Here is a 24,249-nt window from a genome sequence, read left to right on the forward strand (position 1 = left end):
TTCTGGGCAATTGTCCAGACAAGTTGGTGTGTTAAAAATATTCTTTTTTTTTTTTTTAATTCTTGCTGCATTATAGAAGTCATTGGGGGTTTCTTGTAGAAAAACACATCGGTTCACCCCCTTACATTGGTCTAGGTTGCTTTTAGAGGAAAGCACTTGGAGTTTAGAATAAAAGAGATCTGCTGAGTCCAGTCCTAGTCTGGCCACTTATGATCTTTGTGACCTCAGGCAGCATAGTGAGCCTTTCCAAAGCCACTTTACCTTGCCTGGAAGAGATTCATAATAGCTTGTACCGAACAGATTGGCTATAAAGATTAGAATGAGTATATGTAAGACGCTTAACACATTGCCCTGTGCATGGAAAATATAACACATGATAGCTAACACTGCTGTTACCGTCACTACTAACGATGATCCTCCATCTACAACATGGCAGGGGTTAGTTACCTCTTTCTAATATCTTGTTCTGTGCCCTACTGATGTTCCAAAATGACTGACTGATGGAATATGTTGACTATCCTCTGTCCCCAATTCTTCTTCCTACCCCCACTCTCATCCATTCTCTGTTCCCCGGGAAGGTGACCCCATTGCTGGCTACTTCTGTTTCTGTTTGGCCAACAATAGAAACTAGTAGAAAATAGGGGACAGAAGGTGAGGGAAAAGAGAGGAGAGGGAGGAAAGGAGACAGTAAGAGACAGTGGGCAGATAAGAAGGTGGGAGAGTAAGAGTAAGGGAGATGGACACAGCGATATCGATAGCAACCGACTGATTGGAGTACATCTTCCCTGCACCCACTTCGGTTCTGGGCAGAGCACGGGTCCCTCAAATTCTCTGGTTCTCGTTGGGTCTGGTAACATTGAAGTCCATTCCTTCAGGCCCCGGGGTAGTAACTGGTTACCACTATTGCCAGTCTCCAGGTGCTTCAACATCTCTTATTGGCTTTCTAGACCCTGCTCAAAGAGCTCCCGTGATACAAAGGAGAAGCGCTCAGCTGCTAACCCAAAGGTCCATGGCTCGAACCCTCCGGTAGCTCCACAGGAGAAAGATATGGCAAGTCTGCTTCTGTAAAGATTATAGCCTTGGAAACCCTATGGGCAATTCTACTCTGTCCTATAGGGTTGCTATGAGTTGGAATAGACTCAACGGCAATGGGTTTAGTCCCTGCTCATGTCTCTCGTGGTCCATTTTCAGAGTAAAACTGTTCCCTGCCACGCCTTGCTAACCCTCAAGTCATTATGGCTATGCCCTCAGATACAAATGCTTAAAGGGAACAGCGCAATGAAGGAAAACAGCAAAATACCATGAGAAACCTAGCTTAGTGGAACCGGGGAAAGTGTCCCTGAGAAACCAACATGTAAGCCAAGATCTGAAGAATAAGTAGGAGTTGGCCAAGTAAAGAGAGGGTGTGGGACAAGAGCACTGCGGGTAGAGAAGAGCATGGGCAAAGGCCATGAGGAGCTTGGTGCCATGGAGAAACAGAGGAACAGAAAGAGGCAGGAAAGGGAGGTGACGCTAAAGAGGTGGGCGAAGTGGACCACCTGGAGCCTTAGAAAGGGTAATACAGAGGAGTCTGGATTGTAGTTTCTTTCCTGAGGGCGTAGGAGGCATGGGAGCCACTACCTGGTCCATTCATTCCCCAAGGAGAAGCTGGCCACGCTGGCAGCCAGGAGCTGATTAACCAGTAAGGTACACACAGGCTTACTTGTGCTTCCTTACTAATCTGTAGTGCACAACTGCACATGGGTTTCACACGGTGAGGTAGAAGAGGAGAGAAGGAGGAACAGACGCAATAAGAATCGGCGAAAATTGTGCACTACAAATTAGTAAGGAAGGACAAATATGCCTGCGTGTATCTTGTTTATTGGGTCATCCATCCTGGCTGGCAGCATCCCTCATATTGGAGACCCAGAATAGGGCCAAAGGAAGGCCTGATATGAGCAAGGCGCTAAACGCTGTGGTGCCACCATCAAGGCTCCTAGAGAACCATGCCCACTGAAGCTACCACGACAACCAGCTTGGCCACACAGAGCCAGCAAGGGTGGAAAAGGAGAGGAGGCGCGTGGCTGCCTACAGAAAGCCGTGCCAGTTCACAGGTAGACGGTTGCCCCTTTAGGATACAGAATCTGTGCTCTGTGTACTCATCTGCTTCGGTGCTGTTGTTTTTTTCTCATTTGGGATTTGTTTATCCTTTCATTTCCTAGTTTAATTTCCTTTTAATAAAGGTCTAATCTTGTCTTGGCTCACCTAATGGGAAATGGGATTAGTCCACAGCTAAGCCAGGAGGAAGGTGGAGGGGAAGGCTTGGGCCCATTGGCGGTCAGGCCTGGGAGGGAGCTGGGGAAGGTCTCCAGAGCTCAGGAAGACAGACAGCAAACTCAGGTGGGGCCAAAATAAAGGCATCTGCGGTGCTCACCCCACCTGTGGCCACTCCTCCCCCCCAGCTCAGGCCATGCTGCCAACACAAATACCTCTTCCAAAATAGAAGGAGGGAGGCCTGAGTGCCAGTCCTGGCCCAGGCCCCTGGCTCCGTGTTAGATAATTTGTTAGCTTCTCTGAGTTTGAGCTTCCTCACCTGTATAGTGCGGATAAGGAGCCCTGGTGGTGCAAACAGTTAAGCACTCAGCTATTAGCCAAATGGTTGGCAGGTCAAACCCACCAAGTATCTCCACGGAAGAAAGGCCTGCCAGTCTGCTTCCATAAAGATGACAGCCCAGAAAACTCTATGGGGCATTTTTACTCTGTCACATGGGGTCACTATGAGTTGGAATCAACTCTGTGGTACCCAACAACAATAATGGAGATAATAAGCAGAGTACCTGCCTTGTAGAATTATTTTAAGCACACGTATAGAATGAGAGTACTCAAAGTACCAAACCAAACCTGTTGCCATCGAATCCATTCTGGCTCATAGCAACCCTGTAGGACAGAGTAGAACTACTCCATAGGGTTTCCAAGGAGCGGCTGGTGGATTCACACTGCCAACCTTTCTGGTTAACAGCTGAGCTCTTAACCGCTGCACCACCAGGGCTCCACTCAAACAACAGTAACTATTATTACTAATTTAACAGTATGGTAAGCTTTGCTTCAGTGAAGCTGTCCTCAGGTATTGATGCAAATATGTTGTTGTCACCTGCCATCAAGTTGGCCCCCAACTTATGATGACCCCATGTACAACAGGAAGAATCCCTGCCTGGTCCTGAGCCATCCCCATGATTGGATGGGGAGTGGACCATTGTGATCCATAGGGTTTTCAGTGGCTGATTTTCAGAAGTAGTTCAACAGGCCTTTCTTCCTCCTCCACTGAAACCTGTTCAGCATCATAGCAACACGCAAGCCTCCACTGACTGTTGGTGGTGGCTGCCCCTCATGGGAATCGAATCGGGGTCTCCTGCATGGAAGGCAAGAATTCTACCGCTGGACTACCACTACCTTCATTGATGCAAATATGTCCAGACCTATTCTAGCAGCCAGGACAAGTATCTGCCTCCTGGACTCCACGCATCCAGAGTTATGTTGGGGATCCAGATGTACTCCCCTGCCCTACTCTGCTCAGTCCTGCCACCACACCTGAGACAGAACCACCCTGTAAGGCAGGTGCAACTGAGTTTGCATGCCAAGCCCACACTGCTCACAGGAAGTGGCAGGCCCAGGACTCACACCTAGACTCTGAACCCAGAGCCCTTTATTCTCCTCCCCAAGCCGGCAAGGAGGCCTTTAAAACATGAAGCTGGAAATCTCAGGAAGGAGGGCAAACTGGCTTGATAGGTCACCCAGGCAGGTGTGTCTTTTTGGCAGATGTGCACGAAGCCACTCCTCTCTGAAGGGAGAGAATTGGCCACACTTGGATACTGGAGGCAGGAAATAGAACCTGGCCTTGATGAAGAATGGAACTGGGAAGAAGCTACTTAAAAGATGCCTAAGGAAAGACACTGTGGGAGGACACTATCCAGGGAGGCCACCGCATGTAATTTTAAGTCTCTGGGTGGCACAAATGGTTAATAGAGAGGTTGATGGTTAGAACTCACCCAGAGGCACCTCATAAGAAAGGTCTGGCAATCTACTTTTGAAAGGTCACAGCCATGAAAACCCTAGGGGCACAGTTCTACTCTGTAACACGTGGGGTTGCCATGAGTCAGAATCAACTGGACAGCAACTGGTTTGGTTAGTTAAGTCAACAGGTTATCTTAGATGAAATGCAGCAGGAAGACACGACACACCCAGATGCATGAAAGGTGGTGAGGGAACCATTCCTGGGGGTGTCTGGAAGCCTTCCTGGACAGATACTCACGAGTATGTATCATGGCAGGTGTTGGGTGGAGGCTGTAGGACACATTTCCCACCAGCCTCTAAGCAGCAGTAAAGACCATGATTAGTCAAAGGAAACTTCTCTCTCAAGAGGAAGTGGTTCTCCATTCCATGAGTCATTCCAGATCACATCAGGCAGCTCCCTTACAGAAACCCTCCCAGAACATCAGCCTTCCCTTGCTAACTGCACCCACAAACTCCAAGGGAAATTAGAAATCTCAGCTTGCTTCCTCTAGGTACCAGAGAATAAAGGATGGCTGTCTGTTCATGAGGTGACAGCTGGGAAATGTTCTAACGTTCTCCCTTCTGCCCTGGGTTGGAACAGAGAAGACTTTGCCTTACGGGAGTCCAGTAAACATGTTCAAGAGACCAAATGAGACTTATGGGCATAGATGACACGCACATCACTGATCTAGAATGAAGTGTTCCAGAAAAAACAATTTTTCCAGATAAAGAACTTTTCTCCAAGTGACATTAACAAAAACAATAGTAATAAAAAAAAAAAATTATTTGTAAATAGAAATTCTCTGAACCATCTCCAAGTTCTCAATATGGAAACTCTCTAAATGTGTCCAAACTCTTTACAAAAGCATATTAAAGAAAATCTAACTTGTTACTAGTAACCCTACATCAGCACGTGGCTGTGCACTGTGGCATGTAGGCCCTACTGTGCTACAGAAAGGTATGAGGACGGGTTCTCACTCCATCACCACCAGGGGTGACTCAACCAATGTGCAAAGTAAGCACGTGCTTCGGGCATCATCAAAACAGGGGTACCAGTTGTCCAAAGCAAAGACCCACAGATGCCAAGCAGACAGGACACATGGAAAAGCCAGTGCCACAGTGGAAGGGAACCGGCAGGGCACTAAACACAATTGATACCGGCTCCAGTGCAAGAGACTGAGCAGGCTGGAAATAAAGTTCACAAAGGGTCACGAGGACACCCATGTGCAAGGTTGCTTAAGCTATGAGGTTCCTACCACTTCAACACCTTTGTTGACATCTGTCTCCTGTGGTCCCCTTCTGTGTAATTGAAACTCCTTATCTCGGTGGGTCTCTTTGGAATATACCATTTTTTTCTAATACACAAGAGGTACAGGTGGGCTGCTGAGTCTAACTCTTTCTACATTCACCCAACATGCAACTGGATCCAACATGAGGGGTTACTCGGCAAGGATGGACTATATTAATAGATAACAGGTCTCTGATCCATTTTAAGAGAACTGTCTGGTACACCCACGTCTGCTGATCCAGCAACTCCAGCCAAGAGGGCCAGCAATGCTCTTTGCCATGATACAAACACAAGGGTATGCGCTTGAGCACATCCTAGTAAGCAGCCAATGGGAACTCCAGTCCCAGGTGATGCACAAAAGCGAGGGAACTTGAATAAGTTGACCATTGCAATGAATTCAGTCAAGTTACTTTATAACTGTGTTGTTGTTGTTGTTAGGTGCCGTCCAGTCGATTGAGACTCATAGTGACCCTATGCACAACAGAACGAAACACTGCCCGGTCCTAAGCCACCTTACAATTGTTGTTATGCTTGAGCTCATTGTTTCAGCCACTGTGTCAACCTACCTAGTTGAGGGTCTTCCTCTTTTCTGCTGACCCTGTACTCTGCCAAGCATGATGTCCTTCTACAGGGACTGATAACTTATAACTGTATAGCATTTAGGTATAGTTATGTCCTAAGTAAAAATCTTAGTGCCCTGTATCCACTAAAAATTTTATAGTCCAGTTCATCTCATTCGGCTAAAAATGGCATATGCCACTTATGCGTTCAATCACTAATGTTACAGTTGCATTTACAGAGAAGTTACATCATGGATCGCTAAGACACACACACATATATACACATGCATATGTATAACTCACATATCCCATTAGAATGCATGAGTAAGCCGGGGAGGGTGCACCACAGATTATCAGTGCTTAGGGTCCTCACATGCCTTAATCTGGTCCTAATCACCACCGCTGACTCACATAAACCCTCTAAGCTTCTGTAGCCTCATCTATAAAAAAGGGGGGCGGGGGAGGGAGGTGTGAAAGCAACAACTCAAACAGGACTTTTCAAGAAATAAATGACATGTATCAAAATCTGTCACGTAGTAGGCACTTAGTCGGTATGGTGGTTTATTCCTTAAAATACTTTGAAATGAAATGTAATTAATAGTCAAAAAACCAAACCCATTGCCATTGAGTCGATTCCGACTCATAGTGACCCTGCAGGACAGAGTAGAACTACTCCATAGTTTCCAAGGAGCACCTGGTGGATTTGAACTACCGACTTTTTGGTTACCAGACATAGTTCTTAACTACTACACCATCAGGGTTTCCCCAGTAGTTGAAAAAAACCTTAAAACTTAAACAACCTTGACTTGACTATATTTGCAGTTACATATTTTTTCTAATTTCAAAAAAATTTTATTTTTGTTATAAATGTAACAAATGCTCATTGTAAAAAATTCTAAATCCCCAAAATAATTTTTAAAAGGTAAAAATGATCTATACTCCAACCACCCAGACACAGGCTTGATATTTCGTTATGTAACTTCCCAGAGTCTAAGAAATGCACAGTCAGGCTCCTTGCCTTCATGTTGCTCTGTCATCTTTTTTCTCTTCAGTGTCTCAAGAACTTCTTTTTATGAAAAATCATGGCTCTCCACTGTCATTTCAAAGCCGCACAAGATCCCACTGTATGGGTGTACCATGCTTTCTTTAATCTCCGCTGAACAATACCACGGTTATTTCTAATTTTTCACTACTCTGAACAGTTTCACAATTGGGGTTATCGACCTTGACACAAATGACATTTAAAAAACCAGGACCAGATAATTCCCTTGAGGGAGCTGTCCTGTGCACTGTGGGTGTTAAGCAGCATCTCCGGCTTCTACCCACTAGATGCCACTAGCACCTCCACAGTTGTGACAAACATGGCCAAATGCCACCACCGCCCGCGCCCCCGTTGGAGAGGCAAAATCGCCTCTGGCTGAGAACTGCTGCTTTAGGGAAAACTCCTCGCAGTGAAACAGCCAGGTCAAAGAGTGGACGTACTTTTCATTTCATCAGCCGTTGCTAAACTGCCCTCAAGAAGGTTGACCCAGCTGCCATGCCCACCTCCACTGTAGGCAGCCCTGGGGGTTAAGGACTGAATTGGGTTCCCCCAAAATGCGTGTTGGAATCCTAACCTCTATACCTGTGGATGTAATATCTTCTGGGGAAAGGGTTTTCTGTGTTATGCTAACGAGGATATATCGGTATAGGGTGTGTCTTAAACCTGATCGGAGCCCTGGTAGCACAGTGGTTAAGCATTCGGCTGCTAGCCTAAAGGTCGGTAATTTGAAATTCCCCAGCCACTCCCTGGAAACCCTATGGAGTAGCTCTACTCTGTCCTGTAGGGTCACTAGAAGCTGGAATCGGCTCAACACCAATGGGTTTGGCTTTTCTATTGGTTTTAAATTTGATCACTTCTGAGTTACGCAAACAGCAGATTAGACACAGATACAAGCAATCGCAACCAGAGGAAGGCAGAGGCTCTGACGACGATGATGATGGTGGACACAGACGAGTCTGTAAACCCAGGAACTCCAAGGATCAACAGCTACTAGAAAATGAACTCAACAAGGACCTCTCCCAACAGCCAGTGCCCTGAATTCAGACTTCTAGCCTCCTGAACTGTGAGAAAATAAATTTCTGTCCTTTAAAGCCAGCCATGGGTGGTACTTCTGTTACGGCAGCACCATGGAGCTAAGACAGCACACACCCTCCTTTCCATTTTTGCCAGTATAAATGTGAGGAGGGGCAGCCTACTGTTTGGTTTTGTTATTTTATTGTGGTAAATTATGCATAACATAAAATTTGCTACTTTAACCATTTTTAAGTGTACAGTTCAGTGGCATTAATTACATTCAAATGTACAACCATCACCGCTATTGTCCGAAATTTTTCATCACCCCAAACAGAAACTGTATCCTTTAAAAAATAACTCCCTATTCCCCTCTCATCCCAGCCTCTGGTAAGCTCCAATCTACCAAAGAACTGATGCCTTTGAATTGTGGTGTTGGCAAAGAATACTGAATATACCATGGACTGCCAAAAGAATGAACAAATCTGTCTTGGAAGAAGTAAAACCAGAATGCTCCTTAGATGCAAGGATGGCTAGACTATGTCTCACATACTTTGAACATGTTATCAGGAGGGATCAGTTTCTGGAGAAGGACATCATGCTTGGAAAAGTAGAGGATCAGCGAAGATGAGGAAGACCCTCAACAAGATGGACTGACAAAATGTCTACAAGAATGGGCTTAAAGGATAACTACTATTGGTAGGATGGCGCAGGACTAGGCAGTGTTTCTGTTGTATACAGGGTCAATGAGTCAGAACCAACTCGAAGCAACCTAACAACAACAACAACGTGTTAGCTACATTATTAAATTATAGTTGATCCAGCAGTCCATCCTGCCTGGAATGAAAAACGAGGACTAGAACTGGAATAATGTTGATTACAGTGGTGTCACGAGCTGGTCTGGGAGCTGTTGAACACAAAGTTGACTTGATCTTCGGCAGCTGCTTCTTCACTGAGTGAATACGAAGCTACACCCCTACATTCGTGACCAACGGGCCCCTAATTCACTCCTTTAGATGAAACCAGCACTGATGAACTCCTCCTCCATTAAAAGTGAGAAAGACAGGGATTAATAAAACTCAACTGAGATGGGCGACAACAGATGTGGCCTCAGACATGTCCTACAGCTACATCTATCCGCCAAATGTCAGGAAACCACAGAACCTTCAATACAATCATTTTTAGTCTTAGTCAAAGACATTATCCAGCTGAATTGGATTTGCCAGGTGTTTTTTCTGTTGTTTGCCTCCTGAACTCTCTTCCCGGGCCCCCTTTGTGATGAGATGATTGCTTGTAAGACAACTGGCAATTATGATTCTTTAGGAGTCTGGGCATATATTAAAAGATTAGAAGTCCTGGAAACGTGCCATCAGACGATTAAGTAGCGTTTGCGATGGAATGGGCCTTTAAATAATCATTGTAAGTGTACAAACGTACTTTTTTATTTATGAAAATGTATTGATTACACCCACCCACAAGCACATATTATCTTTTGCAGCATACAAAACACAGGCATGGGGGGATGGTAAAAGGCTGTGTTGAGACCACTGGCCTCACACCTAATAAAATGCTTTTGTGACAAAAGAAATTTACTTTTCAAAAGGGGGAATGGAGTTGGCTATAGAGGTAAGATGAGTCTTCATTCCTATTTGTGTTTCAGCTTAGAGAAAAGCCTTTATGCTTTTACTCAGTCAGTCAGTCACACCCACCCACATAATCTCCCTTCCTTCCTTCTCTCTTTTCCTCCCTCCCACCAGGACCAGGGCTGCTGCAGTAAATTTTTGTATGATAGACTGACCTGATTTGTAAACTTAAGTAAAACCACAATAAAAATGAAATAAATAAATATTTGTTGAATGAATGAAGTGCTATAGAAGAACAGCAGAGGGCATGATAAGAGCATAGGAAGAGGGGACCTCACTTAGTTGGGGGCACCAGGGATGCTTCCTCAAGGAAGTGACAATAAAGTAGACCTGAGGACGCAGAGGAGCTGCCTGGCGGAGATGTGTATATAGGGAGCCTGGTCTGCGCAGAGGGAACCACACGGTGGACCGCCTGGGACTGTCGAAGGGACTCATGACGTCTCCACAGGAGAGAGGCCTCTGAGATGATGTGGCCAGAGAGGCCGGCAGGGGCCAGATCGAGCAGAGCCGTGTTCAGGGATGCTTTTAAAGCCTGACCCCCAAAATATTCCACATTAAAACAGTAGAGGGAAAAGGATACTAGTATAATTTGGGAACAGATGAGGGCGACAGTTAAACAAGAAGATGAACATAATTAATGTCACTGAGCTATACACGTGAAGACCAGTGAAATGTCAAATGTTTTGTTACATATGTATTTACCACAATTCAAAAAAATACGTATGTCTCAAAAACAAAAGAACAAAACAACACAGTAGGGAGACAGGAAGATGTGATTCTCTTCTCCTCACTGTTCATATCCCCCTTCCAATACCACTAAACAATTACAAATCATTTGATTATGTGTATTCATGGAAAAACATGTGCCTCCTTTAAATTGCTTCATAGAAAGCTATGAAGAGACCATGAACGATTGCCCCCAATGGGCTATTCATCAAGGTAGAATTCTGAGCCACCCTCAGTTGGTGTTCACAGTGAACTCAGGGACAGCGGGGTATCTCCAGCATTCGAAGGACAGCATAACATAAAACCAGGGAAGGCCCCTCATCCTGCTTCCCGGCAAGAGCTGCGGCTTTTATTGCATTTTATTACATTTACGCACTTATTCCTGATGGAAGAACTATCACCCATCCTGCCCATGAGCGTGCTTTGAAAAACGAGGATGGCTGCCTCAGCCTGACAAAGGCAATGATGAAGAGTGTCCCGGGGCCCCTCAGAACCACAGCATTTTCAACACCGCTTTCCCTTCCATCTCACGGAGAGGACCCCGGCCAGTGTCTACACTTCCCAGCGTCCACGGAACCTCCTAATGTCAGTGATCTCTTCAGAGTTCTAGAAAGCCGGTGGGGTGATCAAGGGCTCCCCGGAGAGAAGCAAGAAAGAGTGAGTGGTCAGCAGGGTCTGTCCCCGGCACCGGCCGGGACACAGTTCCAGCTGCAGGGTGACTGAGGGACCCAGGGACGTTTCAGCGAAGACTTGGAAAACTCGGAAGACGATTTAACAGTTCCATCTGAGCAAGCTAACAGACGAAGGCCAACTGGAGTCCCCGGGTGGTGCACACAGTTATAGCACTGGGCTGGTAGGTCGAAGGTTCGAATCCACCCAGAGGTGCCTCAGAAGAAAGGCCAGGTGATCTACTTGTGAAAAATCAACCACTGAAAACCCTAGGGAGCACAGTTCTACTCTGACACACATAGGGTCGCCAGGAGTCAGAATCGACTCCATGGCAAGTGGAGGACACCAATTACATGGGTTTATTTCAGGAGGTCCCCCTCCCAAAAAAAAAAAAAATCCACCCCAACAGCCTGCTAATTTCTGAAATTCCACAATCAGAGAATCTTTTCTCTGTTGTAAAGCTCTAGGACCCCTAGCACCTATTAGTCTTTGAAGAACAGGCTCTCTCTGTTATGTCTCATACTTCCTTTTAACCCCTTCAGTTCAGCACTTCCTTAGCACGAATTTTGCTGAGCTGGTTTAAGTATCTCCTGCACTGGGCGCACAGTTGGCACTTGCTAATAAACAGGCAGGGGCCCTGGTGGTGCACTGGTTAAGCACTCAGCTGCTAACCGAAAGGTTGGCAGTCCGAACCCACCAGCCACTTTGAGGGAGAAAGATGTGGTAGCCTGCTTCTGTAAAGATTACAGCCTTGGAAACCCTATGGGGCAGTTCTACTCTGTGCTATATGGTCGCTATGAGTTAGAATAAGCCCCATCCTTATACCTTTCTGTTTCTGCAGTGATCTCCCACCCTCTCTCCCACACAATCAACCCCAATTCTATTCATGAATCCTTTGGGATACATACCAAATTCCCAGTGCAAAAGAAAGAACCCGGGAGCATTAACCTTCCCACGCTTCCCACCGTGGGTGTCTCCAGGACTGCGCTTTGTTTCACTAGCTGGTGTGTGATGTAATTACCTGTGCCCTCATCTGTCTTCCCTGCTAAGAAGGAGGGAAGGGTTGGTACCGTGTCCATCTTGGAATCCATACCCTCAACGCTACGCTTCAGCAGCTGCATTAGGCCAAGCTCATCAGAGCATCGTGCAGGACAAGAATTCTCATGCAATGGATTTAATAAGATGTGCTTCAGGAAAGTGGGGGAGCAGGCAGGGCTGGTATCACGGGCCTCTGACCTGTGCAGTCACACCAACCAAAAACCAAACGAGGCTGCCGTCGAGTCGATTCCGACTCATAGCGACCCTACATGACACAGTAGAACTGCCCCACAGAGTTTCCAAGGAGCACCTGGTGGATTCGAGCTGCCAACCTTTTGGTTAGCAGCTGTAGCTCTTAACCACTATGCCACCAGGGTTTGCGCCGTCACACAGGACTCCACAATTAGAAGGGTCCCGCACTTGGTTTAATGCTCTCCTGTCACTGTCTTGAAATTGTTAATAATTCATAGTAGTTTTTGAACAAGGGGCTTGCGTTTTCATTTAATACCGGGCCCTGCAAATCATATAGATGGTCCAGCAAGCAGGACAGTGAGGGGAAAACGCCCAGCAAGGATGGAATTTCAGGCTTAGATCTGCTCCCATGGGAAGCTCCCAGCATAACCCCTCAGAGTTCGCCCTGACTAGGGGCGAGGGAGCTGGTCTAAGGGTGGCCCCTTGTTTGTTGCTGTAATTGCCGTGGAGTCTGCCCCCAACTCATGGCGACTCCCCCCATGATTAGCTGTGCCATCCCCATGATGAGCTGCAGATGCTCCTTTACGATCCGTAGGGTTTTCATTGGCTAATTTTTGGAAGTAGGTTGCCAGGCCTTTCTTCTGAACCCGTCTTAGTCTGGAAGCTCTACTGAAACCTGTTCAGCATCATTGCAACAGGCAAGCCTCCAATGACAGACAGGTGATGGCTGTTCGTGATTGGCCAGGAACTGAACCTGGGTCTCCTGCACGGAAGGTGAGAACTCTACCACTGAACCACCACTGCCCTCCCAAGGGCTGCCCAGGCAGAGACAAATTCCCAGGCTCCTCCCTTTCTCTGTACACGGGGGAAGCAGCTCTGGTAGCCCAAAAGCAGCCTTGGAACCAAGCCGCAGGTGCAGCCATTAGAAGCAAGGCATGCAGAAGCTGGGGGATGGGTGCCCAGAAACCACAAAAGGAATCCGAGAGGGTCTGGGCAAAGCGCCAACAGTGTCCGCTACTGCCGTCAGTAAAATTACTTGGGTTGAATTATCAGATGCAAAATATGAGATCTAAAGACGAGTGAATGACTTGCCCCAGATAACCTACTGAATAAGGATTTCAGCAAAGCAACTCCCTTTCAAAGGAAGGAGCCGTGTCATTTCCCTCTCCCTCCCAGCTCGTATTCATAAACATGCAACAGTGAACTTGCTTCACTGACTCACCTCGCTGCGTCTTCCTACATTTAGTTAACGGCATCCCAGACGGAGCAACAAATCGATTCTTAACTCTCCAGTAAAATGCATGCATTCTGCAGCAGATTCCCAAGCGGTCCTCCTTCCATCCACACTGCACAAATACTCGTTCACATTACTCATTGGATGCACCAGGAATGTACCGGTACCGGTTATGAGTTGCCGTTTAGTCGACCCCATGTGTGTCGGGACAGAACTATGAGCCATAGGTTTCCAATGGCTGGTTTTTTTTAAGTAGATCACCAGGCCTTTCTTCCGAAGCTCCTCTGGGTGGGGTTGAACGTACAACCTTTCAGCAGGCTCGTTAACTGTGTGCACCACCTAGGGACTCCAGATCAGTAATAAGAGGCCCCTTGTTTTTAAATTGAGCCAACTGGGATCCTTATTCAGGAGAAAGTCCTTCTTTAGGTTACACCTAAATTTTGGGGTGCAGTTGCTTACAAAAGTTGCCCAAATATCCAGTTATGCACCAATGTCATTTCTTCATATTTGAGATGTCAATTTTGATTAAAATTTCTGATGTACGGGATTTCTCACCTTTCTGGGGAGATGAGAACATTACTCTTTGCCTTGAGATGTTTTAATGAAAAAAAAAAAAACTAAAACCAGAGTATGTGTACCCACTTACATCCAGTTTGCTTTAATAACTCAAGAGTTTCCCATCGGCTTCCACGGTTCTCAATGGGCAGAGTGGAAGCTGTCAGGTTCCCTTTTGGACTGGCCTATTTACCAAGCTCGCTGATATTCTCCTGTCTCTTCTTTCCCCTTCAGCCTGGCTTCTCTGGTTTCGTTCCCCAGCCAGTTGGTGGACTATATTTCTAAGCTTGGATCCCACTGGCTCAGTTGGGGATTATCATCGTCTTTATGGTTGTAACAGCTAACATTTATTGAGTGCTCACCACCTGCCAAGAATTGTTCTAAGCACTTTACATAAATTATCTCATTTACTCTTATGTAATCAACAAACACTATGAGGTGTGTGCTGCTATTATTTTGACTTCATAGATGAGGTAAGGGGCAGAGGGAGCACAGAAAGGTTAAGCAACTTACCTGAGGCCACATAGCAGTGCAGTAGGCAGAAGTCTAAGATAGCTCCTGTGACTCCTGCCCTCTGCCCTGTCTAATCCTCCCCCCTTGAGTGTGGGTCCGAAATCTAATGCCATCAAGTCGACTCTAACTGATAGCAACGCTGCAGGACAGGGTACCACTGCCCCATAGGGTTCCCAAGGCTGTAATCTTTAAAGAGGCAAATTGCCACATCCTTTTCCTAAGGAGTGGCTGGTGGATTTCAACCACCAATCTTTTGGTTAGCAGCTAAGTGCTTAACCGCCGTGCCACCAGGACTCCTTGAATGTGGACAGAACCTGTGAATCTGATGGGATAGCCCACCTGTGATTATGTTCCATTACGTGGCAAAGGTGAAGGGATTCTTCAGGCTTAATTAAGGTCCCTAACCAGTTGACTCTGAATTAATAACAAGAGCTTATCCTGGATGGGCCTGAACTAACCAGTTGAGTGCTTTACAGAGCTTTTAGGCCTTCTCTGAGCTCAGGGAGACTCTCCTGTTGGACTTGAAGAAGCAAGCTTCCGTGAGTTCTATAGCTAGAAGAAAATGAATTCTGCCAATAATAACCCTGTGAGCCTGGAAGAGGACCCTAACCCTTGCATGAGGCTCCAGCCCTGGAAATACCTTGATTGCAGCCTCTTGAGACCTTGAGCAGAAGACCCAGCTAAGCCACGCCTAGACTCCTGACCCATGGAAACTGTGGGATAATCAATATATGTTATTGTAAACCACCAAGTTTATGGTCATTTGTTATGCAGCTAGTAAGTGGCAGGACTGGGCATAAACCCAGTCAGCCCGGCTCTAGAGTTCTACTCTTAACCTCTGCTATTTTGCCACTCTGCTCAAAATCTGGGACGGATAGTAAAAAAAAAAAATGAACTACTGAGTAGACATGGAAGCAGGAGTCAAGAAATCAAATGATGCACTGCACTGGGCAAATCTGCTGCAAAAGGCCTCTTTAAAGTGTTAAAAAAGCAAAGATGTCACCTTGAAAACTAAGGTGCACCTGACCCAAGCCATGGTCTTTTCAATTACCTCGTATGCATGCGAAAGCTGAACAATGAATAAGGAAGACTGAAGAAGGACTGACGCCTTTGAGTTATGGTGTTGGCAAAGAATATTAAATACACCACAGATTGCCAGGAGACTGAACAAATCTGTCTTGGAAGAAGTTCAACCCAGAATGTTCCTTGGAAGCAAGGATGGCGAGACTTCATCTCACATATTCTGGATGTGTGTTATCACAAGGGATCAGTCCCTGGAGAAGGACATCATACTTGGTAAAGTAGAGAGGGTCGGCGGAAAAGAGGAAGGCTGTCAATGAGATAGATTGACACAGTGGCTGCAACAATGGGCTCAAGCGTAACGATTGTGACGATGGCGACAGACTGGGCAGTGTTTCATTCTGTGGTACACAGGGTCATTTTGAGTCAGAATCAACTCCATGGCACCAAACAACAACAACTGAGTAGACTGGTCAGAAGATTCAGCCTTATCCTCACCCTGAGGCTGTCAGGTTGTCCACCGGTCCAGCACCTTCCATGCTGCAGGCACTATGTTGGGAACAAAGCAGTCACAGGGGCTGCCAATATAATCTTAGGATCTAATGGAGAAGGTAGCACTAAACAAACAGCCAAAAATTCATTAAATGATGATGATAGGCAAAGAGCTGCATGGGAGAAGTAAGGCTACTATGGGAACGTACAACAGGCCCTAGGGAACCCCTGACCTCTGGGTGAGTAGAGAGGGGTTAGCCAAGTAGAGGAGAGGTCAAGGGAGAGCTTTCCAGGCCAAGAAAACAGAATGTGCAAAGGGCCAGTGGCAAGAAACGGCAAGTACAGCAGAGGAACCAAACCAAGTCCTTCATAGCTGGAAGGGAACAGTGAGATGAAGAGGAAAAAGCTGGATCAGCTGAAATGATGCGTGCTCACTGTAGCTGATCCTGACCTTCTTCCATCAGAGGAATTCAACACCTCATTGCCCTAGACAACAGAAACACATTTCTCTGAGCATCAATTGCCCAAAGTCAGAATTCCTGCTTTCTGAGAAGGAAACCAGAACAGCTTCCAAACCCAACAAGCCTCAGCAGGTTCATGTTGTGACCCTGGCTGCTGAAAATAGAAATCTCTTGGGCTTTCTCTTTTCCTGAAAGTAAAAACCTAATCCCTAAAGAGATCTTCTAAGTGTGTGTGATTAGTGGGCTCTATGGGGTGAGGGCCACCTGTCAACATTGGAGCACTTGTCAAGCTGTAGATAAATCCTGAAGGAAACATAGCAGAACAGGACTGTGGGGATTAAGCAGGAGAACTGCTGTCTCCTGTCTACTGACCTCAGATTTAATGGCAAATGTTGGGGCCGTGAGACACATGGCTCCGAGCCCTTGGAGTCACTAGAAGGAGAACAGCATGTGTCCCATGACTCGTAGAGCCTCAGCAGATGTAGGCTTGGAATGTTGAGCCAGGCAGCAGTGAAGAGGGTAAGGGCATCAGACGGCCAGCGTTACTCCCACTGCTGTCACTTAACCAGCTGTGTGACATAACACAAATTATTAACCTCTCTGAGCCTGGCATCATCCTTGTCAAATAGAGTTTCTAACTCAAACAGTTGTGATGGTTAAATAAAATAATGTGGCAAAGCACCAGAAGAGTGCCCGGCACAGAGTGAGTGCTCAGGAAGAGTTAACAACAGCTATTCCTGCTGCTGCTGGTGCTGCTGGTGCTGCTTCTACTACCACCACTATCACCACTACTACCAGCTGCCACTACTACTACCACCAGCACCACTACTACTACCATCACTACTACCACCATCACCACTACTACCACCATCACCACTACTACCACCGCTATCCCTACTACTGCCACCATCACCACTACTACTACCACCATCACCGCTACTACCACCGCTATCCCTACTACTACCACCATCACTACTGCCACCATCACCACTACTACCACCGCTATCCCTACTACTGCCACCATCACCACTACTACTACCACCATCACCGCTACTACCAGCTGCCACTACTACTACCACCAGCACCACTACTACTACCATCACTACTACCACCATCACTACTACCACCACTACTACTACCACCACTATCCCTACTACTGCCACCATCACCACCACTACTACCACCACCAGCATTACTACTACCACCATCACCACTACCACCACCACCACCACTGCTGCCACCACCACCACTACTACTACCACCACTATCCCTACTACTACCACCAGCACCACTACTACTACCACCACCAGCATTACTACTACCACCATCACCACTACCACCACCACCACCACTGCTGCCACCACCACCACTACTACTACCACCACTATCCCTACTACTACCACCAGCACCACTACTACTACCACCACCAGCATTACTACTACCACCATCACCACTACCACCATCACCACTATCACCATCACCACTACCACCACCACTACCACTACTACTACCACCACTGTCCCTACTACTGCCACCATCACCACTACTACCACCACCACTACTATCACTACCACTACTACTACCACCACTACTACCACCATCACTACTACCACGACCACTACTACCACCACTATCCTTACTACTGCCACCAGCACCACTACTACTACCACCACCAGCATTACTACTACCACCATCACCACTACCACCACCATCACCACTACCACCACCACCACCACTACTACTACCACCACTATCCCTACTACTACCACCAGCACCACTACTACTACCACCACCAGCATTACTACTACCTCCATCACCACTACCACCACCACCACCACTACTACTACCACCACTGTCCCTACTACTGCCACCATCACCACTACCACCATCACCACTACCACCACCACCACCACTACTACTACCACCACCACCACTATCCCTACTACTGCCACCATCACCACTACTGCCACCACCACCACCACTACTACTACCACCACCACCACTATCCCTACTACTGCCACCATCACCACTACTACCACCACCAGCACCACCACTACTACTACTACCACCACCACCACTACCACCATTACTGCCACCACCACCACCACCACTACTGCCACTACTACTACTACCACCACCACCAGCATCACTGCTATTGCTACCACCACCACTACTATCACTACCACCACCACCACTACTACTACCACCATCATCACCACTACTACCACTTCTACTGCTACCTGCCACCACCACCACCACTACTACCACCATCATCACCACTACTACCACTTCTACTGCTACCTGCCACCACCACCACTGCGTCTTCTGTCGTCATCATCATCATCACCTTCACCATCATCATCATCAAGCTACCTAGAGAACAATTAACTTTATGTTTCAAAGACACGCTGGGAATAAGCTCTCATCTTCCACAATTCTGAATGGAGTTAAACACGCATTAAATACCCAGGAAGGAGAGAATAAGACACCCTCCCAAACACTTAAGAGTTCCATTCTTCCCGGCCATTCCTGTGGAGAAGGAGAATTCCCCATGTCCCAAGGCGAAGGCGCACTGTCACACCGGTACTCTGAACCTGCTCTCACTACACAATTTTCTGACTACAGTGTGGTGCCCCTACAAGGCCTGATTCTGGGAAAGGATGTGCTGATCTGCTAACAAGAACATTCTAGTCCATGTGGCAGTTACAGTTTGATTTAAATTAATAAATACACCCTGAGGGACCTAATTACTGAGCTGAGAGCTGGGGAACATGGTCTTGGGGGACATGCAGGTCAACTGGCATAACATAGCTCATAAAGAAAATGTTCTACATCCAACTTTGGTGAGTAGCATCTGGGCTCTTAAAAGCTTGCAAGCGGCCATCTAAGATACATCTACTGGTCCCATCCCATCTGGAGCAAAGGAGAATGAAGAAAACTAAAGACACAAGGGAAATATTAGTCCAAAGGACTAATGGACCACAATACCACAGTCTCCACCAGCCTAGATGGTGCCCGGCTACCACCACCAACCACTCTAACAGGAATCACAATAGAGGGTCCTGAACAGACCTGGAGAAAAATGTAGAACAAAATTCAAATTCACACACACACACAAAGACCAGACATATTGGTCTGACAGAAACTGGAGGAACCCTTGAGACTGTGGCCCTCGGACACCCTCTGAACTCAGAACTAATATCACTCCCTAAGTTCACCCTTCACCCAATGATTAGACAGGCCTATAAAACAAACAATAACACGTGAGGAATGAGCTTCTTAGTTCAATAGGGTATACAAGTCCAAATGGGTAACGCCTGTCCAAAAGCAAAGACAAGAAGGTAGGAAGGGCCAGGAAAAATAGACAAATGGAAACAGAATACTTGAGATGGAGAAGAGGAGAGTGTTGACACATCGTGGGGCTGGCAACCAAGGTCACAAAACAATTTGTGTATAAATGGTGGAATGAGAAACAAATGTGCTGTGTAAACTTTCACCTCATGCATGATTAAAATAATAATTCCAAAGTTAAAAAAAAAAAAAAAAAAGACATATTGTCTTAGTTACCTAGTGCTGCCCTGAAAAATACCACCAGTGTCACTTTAAAGAACAGGAATTTATTGCCTCATGGTTTTGGAGGCAAGAAGTCCAAATCAGGGCATCAGCTCTCGGGCAGGGCCCTTCCTCATCAGTAGTCCTGGGAGTTCCTTGGCATTCCTTGGAGTTCCTTAGTGAATGTCTTCCCCCTGTGTGTGTCTCTGTGTTATTCCGAGAATATAACACAGAAGTGATTAGGTTTAGGACCCATCCTGCTCTAGTCTGCCCTCTAAAAGAACAAAAGAAAAACTCCAAACAGGATCACATTCACATCCAAAGGTACGGGGGCCAGGACTTCAAAACATATTTTGGGGGGGACAGAATTCAAATCCATAACACATATCTTTTTTTTTTTAGTTCCATGGAAGACCAGCCCATTTCCTGGAGAACCTCCCCAGAAGTGCTATATTTGTATCTACAAGTATATTTTGAGCACAGGCTGGGGCTGCCCACGCTGAAACAGCAATTAGGAAAAGCATAAAGCATTTGTATAGCCTCCCAAATGTACAGAACTCTTTCACACACATTATTTCATTTGCTCTGCCCTCTCTTGTAAAGTATTACACTTCTCCTTGTTTTCCAGGAGTTCGGTGAACGCAGCTTTTAAGGTAAACATGAATGGACAAAGTTCTGGTCTTTTAAAAAGAAGCTGTGAGTGACATAATTGTAAGAAGGCATGTTGGTGAGAATGAATCGTTCAGTAAGTTTTATGAGGTTTTTTAAAAAAAGCTTTTCTTATTAAATAACTCTAAAACCTCACAAAAATAGCACAGGCTAACTTGGGAGAAGGCCAGTCATAATTAGCGGAAAACCTGAAATGCAGAATATTTTTAAAGAAATACACTTTTCAGACTTGAAGGACACACAGCGAAGAGAACCCAGCTAATAAAGAGCCTGTGTCCTTCACAGGCAAACAGGACACCGTGTATCAGGCTGGTGTCCTGAAGAAGCTTAAACAGTCCCACCATGGAAGCATGGAGGAGCTCTGTACACTTCATGGGCCTCAATTCCTTCCACTGAAAAGAAAACAGACCACGAAGGGAAAAGATTGAGCGTCTCCAGGTTCGTTCCAGCTCTACAAGTCTCGTCTCCTCTAATTATGTTCACACCATTAATTTGCTTCACAAATGCCTTTTTCATGGCGAACTTTGAGGAAATGTTACATATTCTAAATTAGCAGGGTTCAAATTAATGAGCTTTTACTGTCTTCCAGGCAGATTTGGAGATGTAAAAGGAGAGAAAGCAGTGAGATTTAGAGGGGCTCACTGACACAGAATCTCGCCCACGTGGTTGACTTCAGCTCCCAGGGCAGCTGTGTTATGGAGTCACGAGGAAGACAGGTAATTTTGAAAAAATACCTGGTGAGCTGCCTATTTGTCTAACCCGTACCCATTGTCATTGAGTCAAATGTGAGTCATGGCGATCCCACATGTTAAAGAGCAGAACTGCTCCATACAGTTTTCTTGGCTGTAATCTTTACAGAAGCAGTTCACCAGGCCTTGCAGCGACTAGGTGGGTGTGAATTGCCAACCTTTAGGTTAGCAGCTGATTGCAAACTGCTTGTCCCACCCAGGGACCTTCTATTTGTCTAACACTGGAGAGGAAAAAAGAAGCCCTGGTGGTGCAGAGTTTAAAGCGTTCGGCCGCTAATTGAAAGGTCGGCGGTTTGAGCCCACTAGCCGCTCTGTGGAAGATAGATGTGGCAGCCTGCTCCTGTAAAGCCTTGCAAACTCTGTGGGGCAGTTCTTCTCTGTCCTGCAGGATCACTATGAGTCGGAATCAACTTCATGGCAACAGGTAACAGGAGAGGAAGAGGGTGACCGCTGGGGCCTCTAAAGAGCACGGGGTCAGGCACTCCAAGGTGGAAGGGTACACATTGTTGAAAGTTCATCCAATTTTCCAGAACATTGGGGCGCCTCCAATTTCTCATCCCAGGAAAAGGTTATTCCAGCAGTTTCAAAGAGTTTTGTGTAGCTGCAAAAAGATCAGCCCTAATAACTACAAAGCAACGTTTGATTCTTTACCTGGTGTTATGGATTAAAGGAGCCCTGGTGGCACAATGGTTAAGTGCTCAGCTGCTAACCAAAAGGTTGGTGCTTCGAACCCACCCAGCAGCTCCACAGGAGAAGGACATGGTGATCTGCTCCCATGAAAGTTACAGCCTAGAAAATCCTATTGGGGCAATTCTACTCTGTCACATGGGGTCACTATGAGTCGAAAATGGACTTGATGGTGCCTAACAAGATAATAACATGGATGGGATGGTGCCCCCTCAAAAGATATGCTGAAGTCCTAAACCCTGGTACCTATGAATGGGACCTGTCTGGAAATAGGGTCTTTGAAGATATTATCAGTTTAGTTAACATGAGATCATACTGCAGTAGGGTGGGTCCTAATCTAATCTGAGTTGTATCAAAAGAGAAGAGACACAGAGAGATAGAGGGAAGAGGGTCCTGTGACAAGGGGGTTACACTGTAGCTGCAACCCAAGGAATGCCTGGGGTTACCAGAAGCTGGGAGAGATAAAAAGGATCTTTCCCTGGAGAGAACATAGCCCTGCCAATACCTGAATTTGAATTCCTAGCCTCCAGAACTGTGAAACAATAAGTGTTTGCTCTTATAAGCAAGCCACCCAGTTAGTGGTACTTTGTTACAGCAGCTGTAGGAAGCTAATACACCAGGATATACATCACAATAATACTAGTTCACATCGAGTGCCTGCTAATATCAGGCATTGTGCTAAGGCTTTTTGCTCTACTATCCTATTTAATTTCACACCAGCCATCCGAGGTAGTACTATTATTACTTCCATTTTATATAAATTACTGTTTTATTATTTATTCATTTTCATTCATTTGAAAAACACGAGGCAAGCGCCATTCATTCATTGGACAAATATGTCCCAAGCACCACATTTCCCACGTTCTACAGGCAAGACCACTTTGATTCCAAGAAGGTCTATTAAGGGTACCAAAGGCATTGTCCATGTGGCCCATATATGATTCTAAGACCACACACACTTCCTCTCAAGTAACCCAGGGTGCCTGCCTCTTTATATATCCCAGTCTTCCTCGCTGCAACATCATTTAATACCTATTGTTTCAAACCAACTCCCTTCTTTTTCTTCCCCCGCCAATTATACCCCTTTTCAAACCACAAAATTGAGGTGGGCACATATTTCTTCTGACAATTCCTGTAGCGTCGGAGGCCGAAACCACGTGCATCGTAATGAGATGCATAATTGCTCGGCGCCATGAGTTTATTCACCAGCCATTCTGTGATTCAGCCCGGCAATTCATTTTCTGCCCATCTTCCCTCAATAAAGGATCCAGATTTCACTTCTCCAGCCTGAGACACTGAGAGCGAGCTTTGTGTTTCTCGGCGCCCTTATTCATCAAAGTCATTTTGCTCATTTGCAATTTTCCAAATGGAGATCAACGCAGCATAATCCAAAGGCATTGTTACTCGAGAACCATCTCACGGAAATGAAGAGAAGCTCTGAGAGGCTGGTATGTTTCTCATATCCCAAAATAAGATGAAAGTAACTGAAATTAAATAACTCTTTCCTGATTTCATAATGTAGCTGGGGACAGTGGAGCGGGTCAGCCTGAGCTCAACATTTTACATCAAGTACACACTCATTTCATGCTTTATCTTCCACGGGTGGTCTGGACCTTCCACAGGTGGCCTGGACCTTCCAGGGTGGCCTGGACCACGGCTGTACGTCAGCAACAAAACACCCAAACGAAAAACCAAGCCCACTGCTGAGTAGTCGATTCCAACTCATAGTGACCCTTTGAAACAACCAAATCCAAGTGGCCAAATTGTGTGAAGTACTCTATAGTTTACACCAACTCTCACCATCTCCTATGGGAAGGGTTCTTTTACCCTTGTTTTTAGAGATGAGGCAACTGAGTCCTGGAAGTCTTTGTGACTTACTCAAGAACACCCTTGTGGTGTGATCAGCTTAGGATTCAAACCCAGGACTCCTGGCTCTCATATCGCCTGAAGCAGGGGCCGCCTGCGGACCAAATCCAGCCAAGCCCCTTCGCTTATGTATTATCTATAGCTCCTTCTATGGATTGAATTGTGTCGCTCCAAAATACGTGTTGGAATGCTCGCTATGAGTCGGAATTGACTCAACGGCACTGGGTTTTATACCTATAGGAGCATAAGTGGT

General features: G+C 46.2%; 1 protein-coding gene across 6 annotated transcripts in view; it reads right to left on the bottom strand.

Moving 5' to 3' along the window:
* The window catches only part of CHST11 (carbohydrate sulfotransferase 11), a 338,998-nt gene that overhangs the window by 124,345 nt on the left and 190,404 nt on the right, over positions 1–24,249 (bottom strand). For 3 of the 6 annotated variants that reach the window (XM_064283675.1, XM_064283673.1, XM_064283674.1), the window contains one exon: positions 1–24,249. This exon is cut by the window's right edge and continues 12,340 nt beyond it. The exons of the other annotated variants lie outside the window; for them this stretch is intronic. In XM_064283675.1, coding sequence (XP_064139745.1) covers positions 17,265–18,686 — 1,422 coding nt within the window. In that variant the 5' untranslated portion in view covers positions 18,687–24,249 and the 3' untranslated portion in view covers positions 1–17,264. 6 annotated transcript variants of the gene reach the window in all.

This window comes from Loxodonta africana, chromosome 4, assembly GCF_030014295.1.
Source record: "Loxodonta africana isolate mLoxAfr1 chromosome 4, mLoxAfr1.hap2, whole genome shotgun sequence".
Lineage (NCBI taxonomy): Eukaryota > Metazoa > Chordata > Mammalia > Proboscidea > Elephantidae > Loxodonta > Loxodonta africana.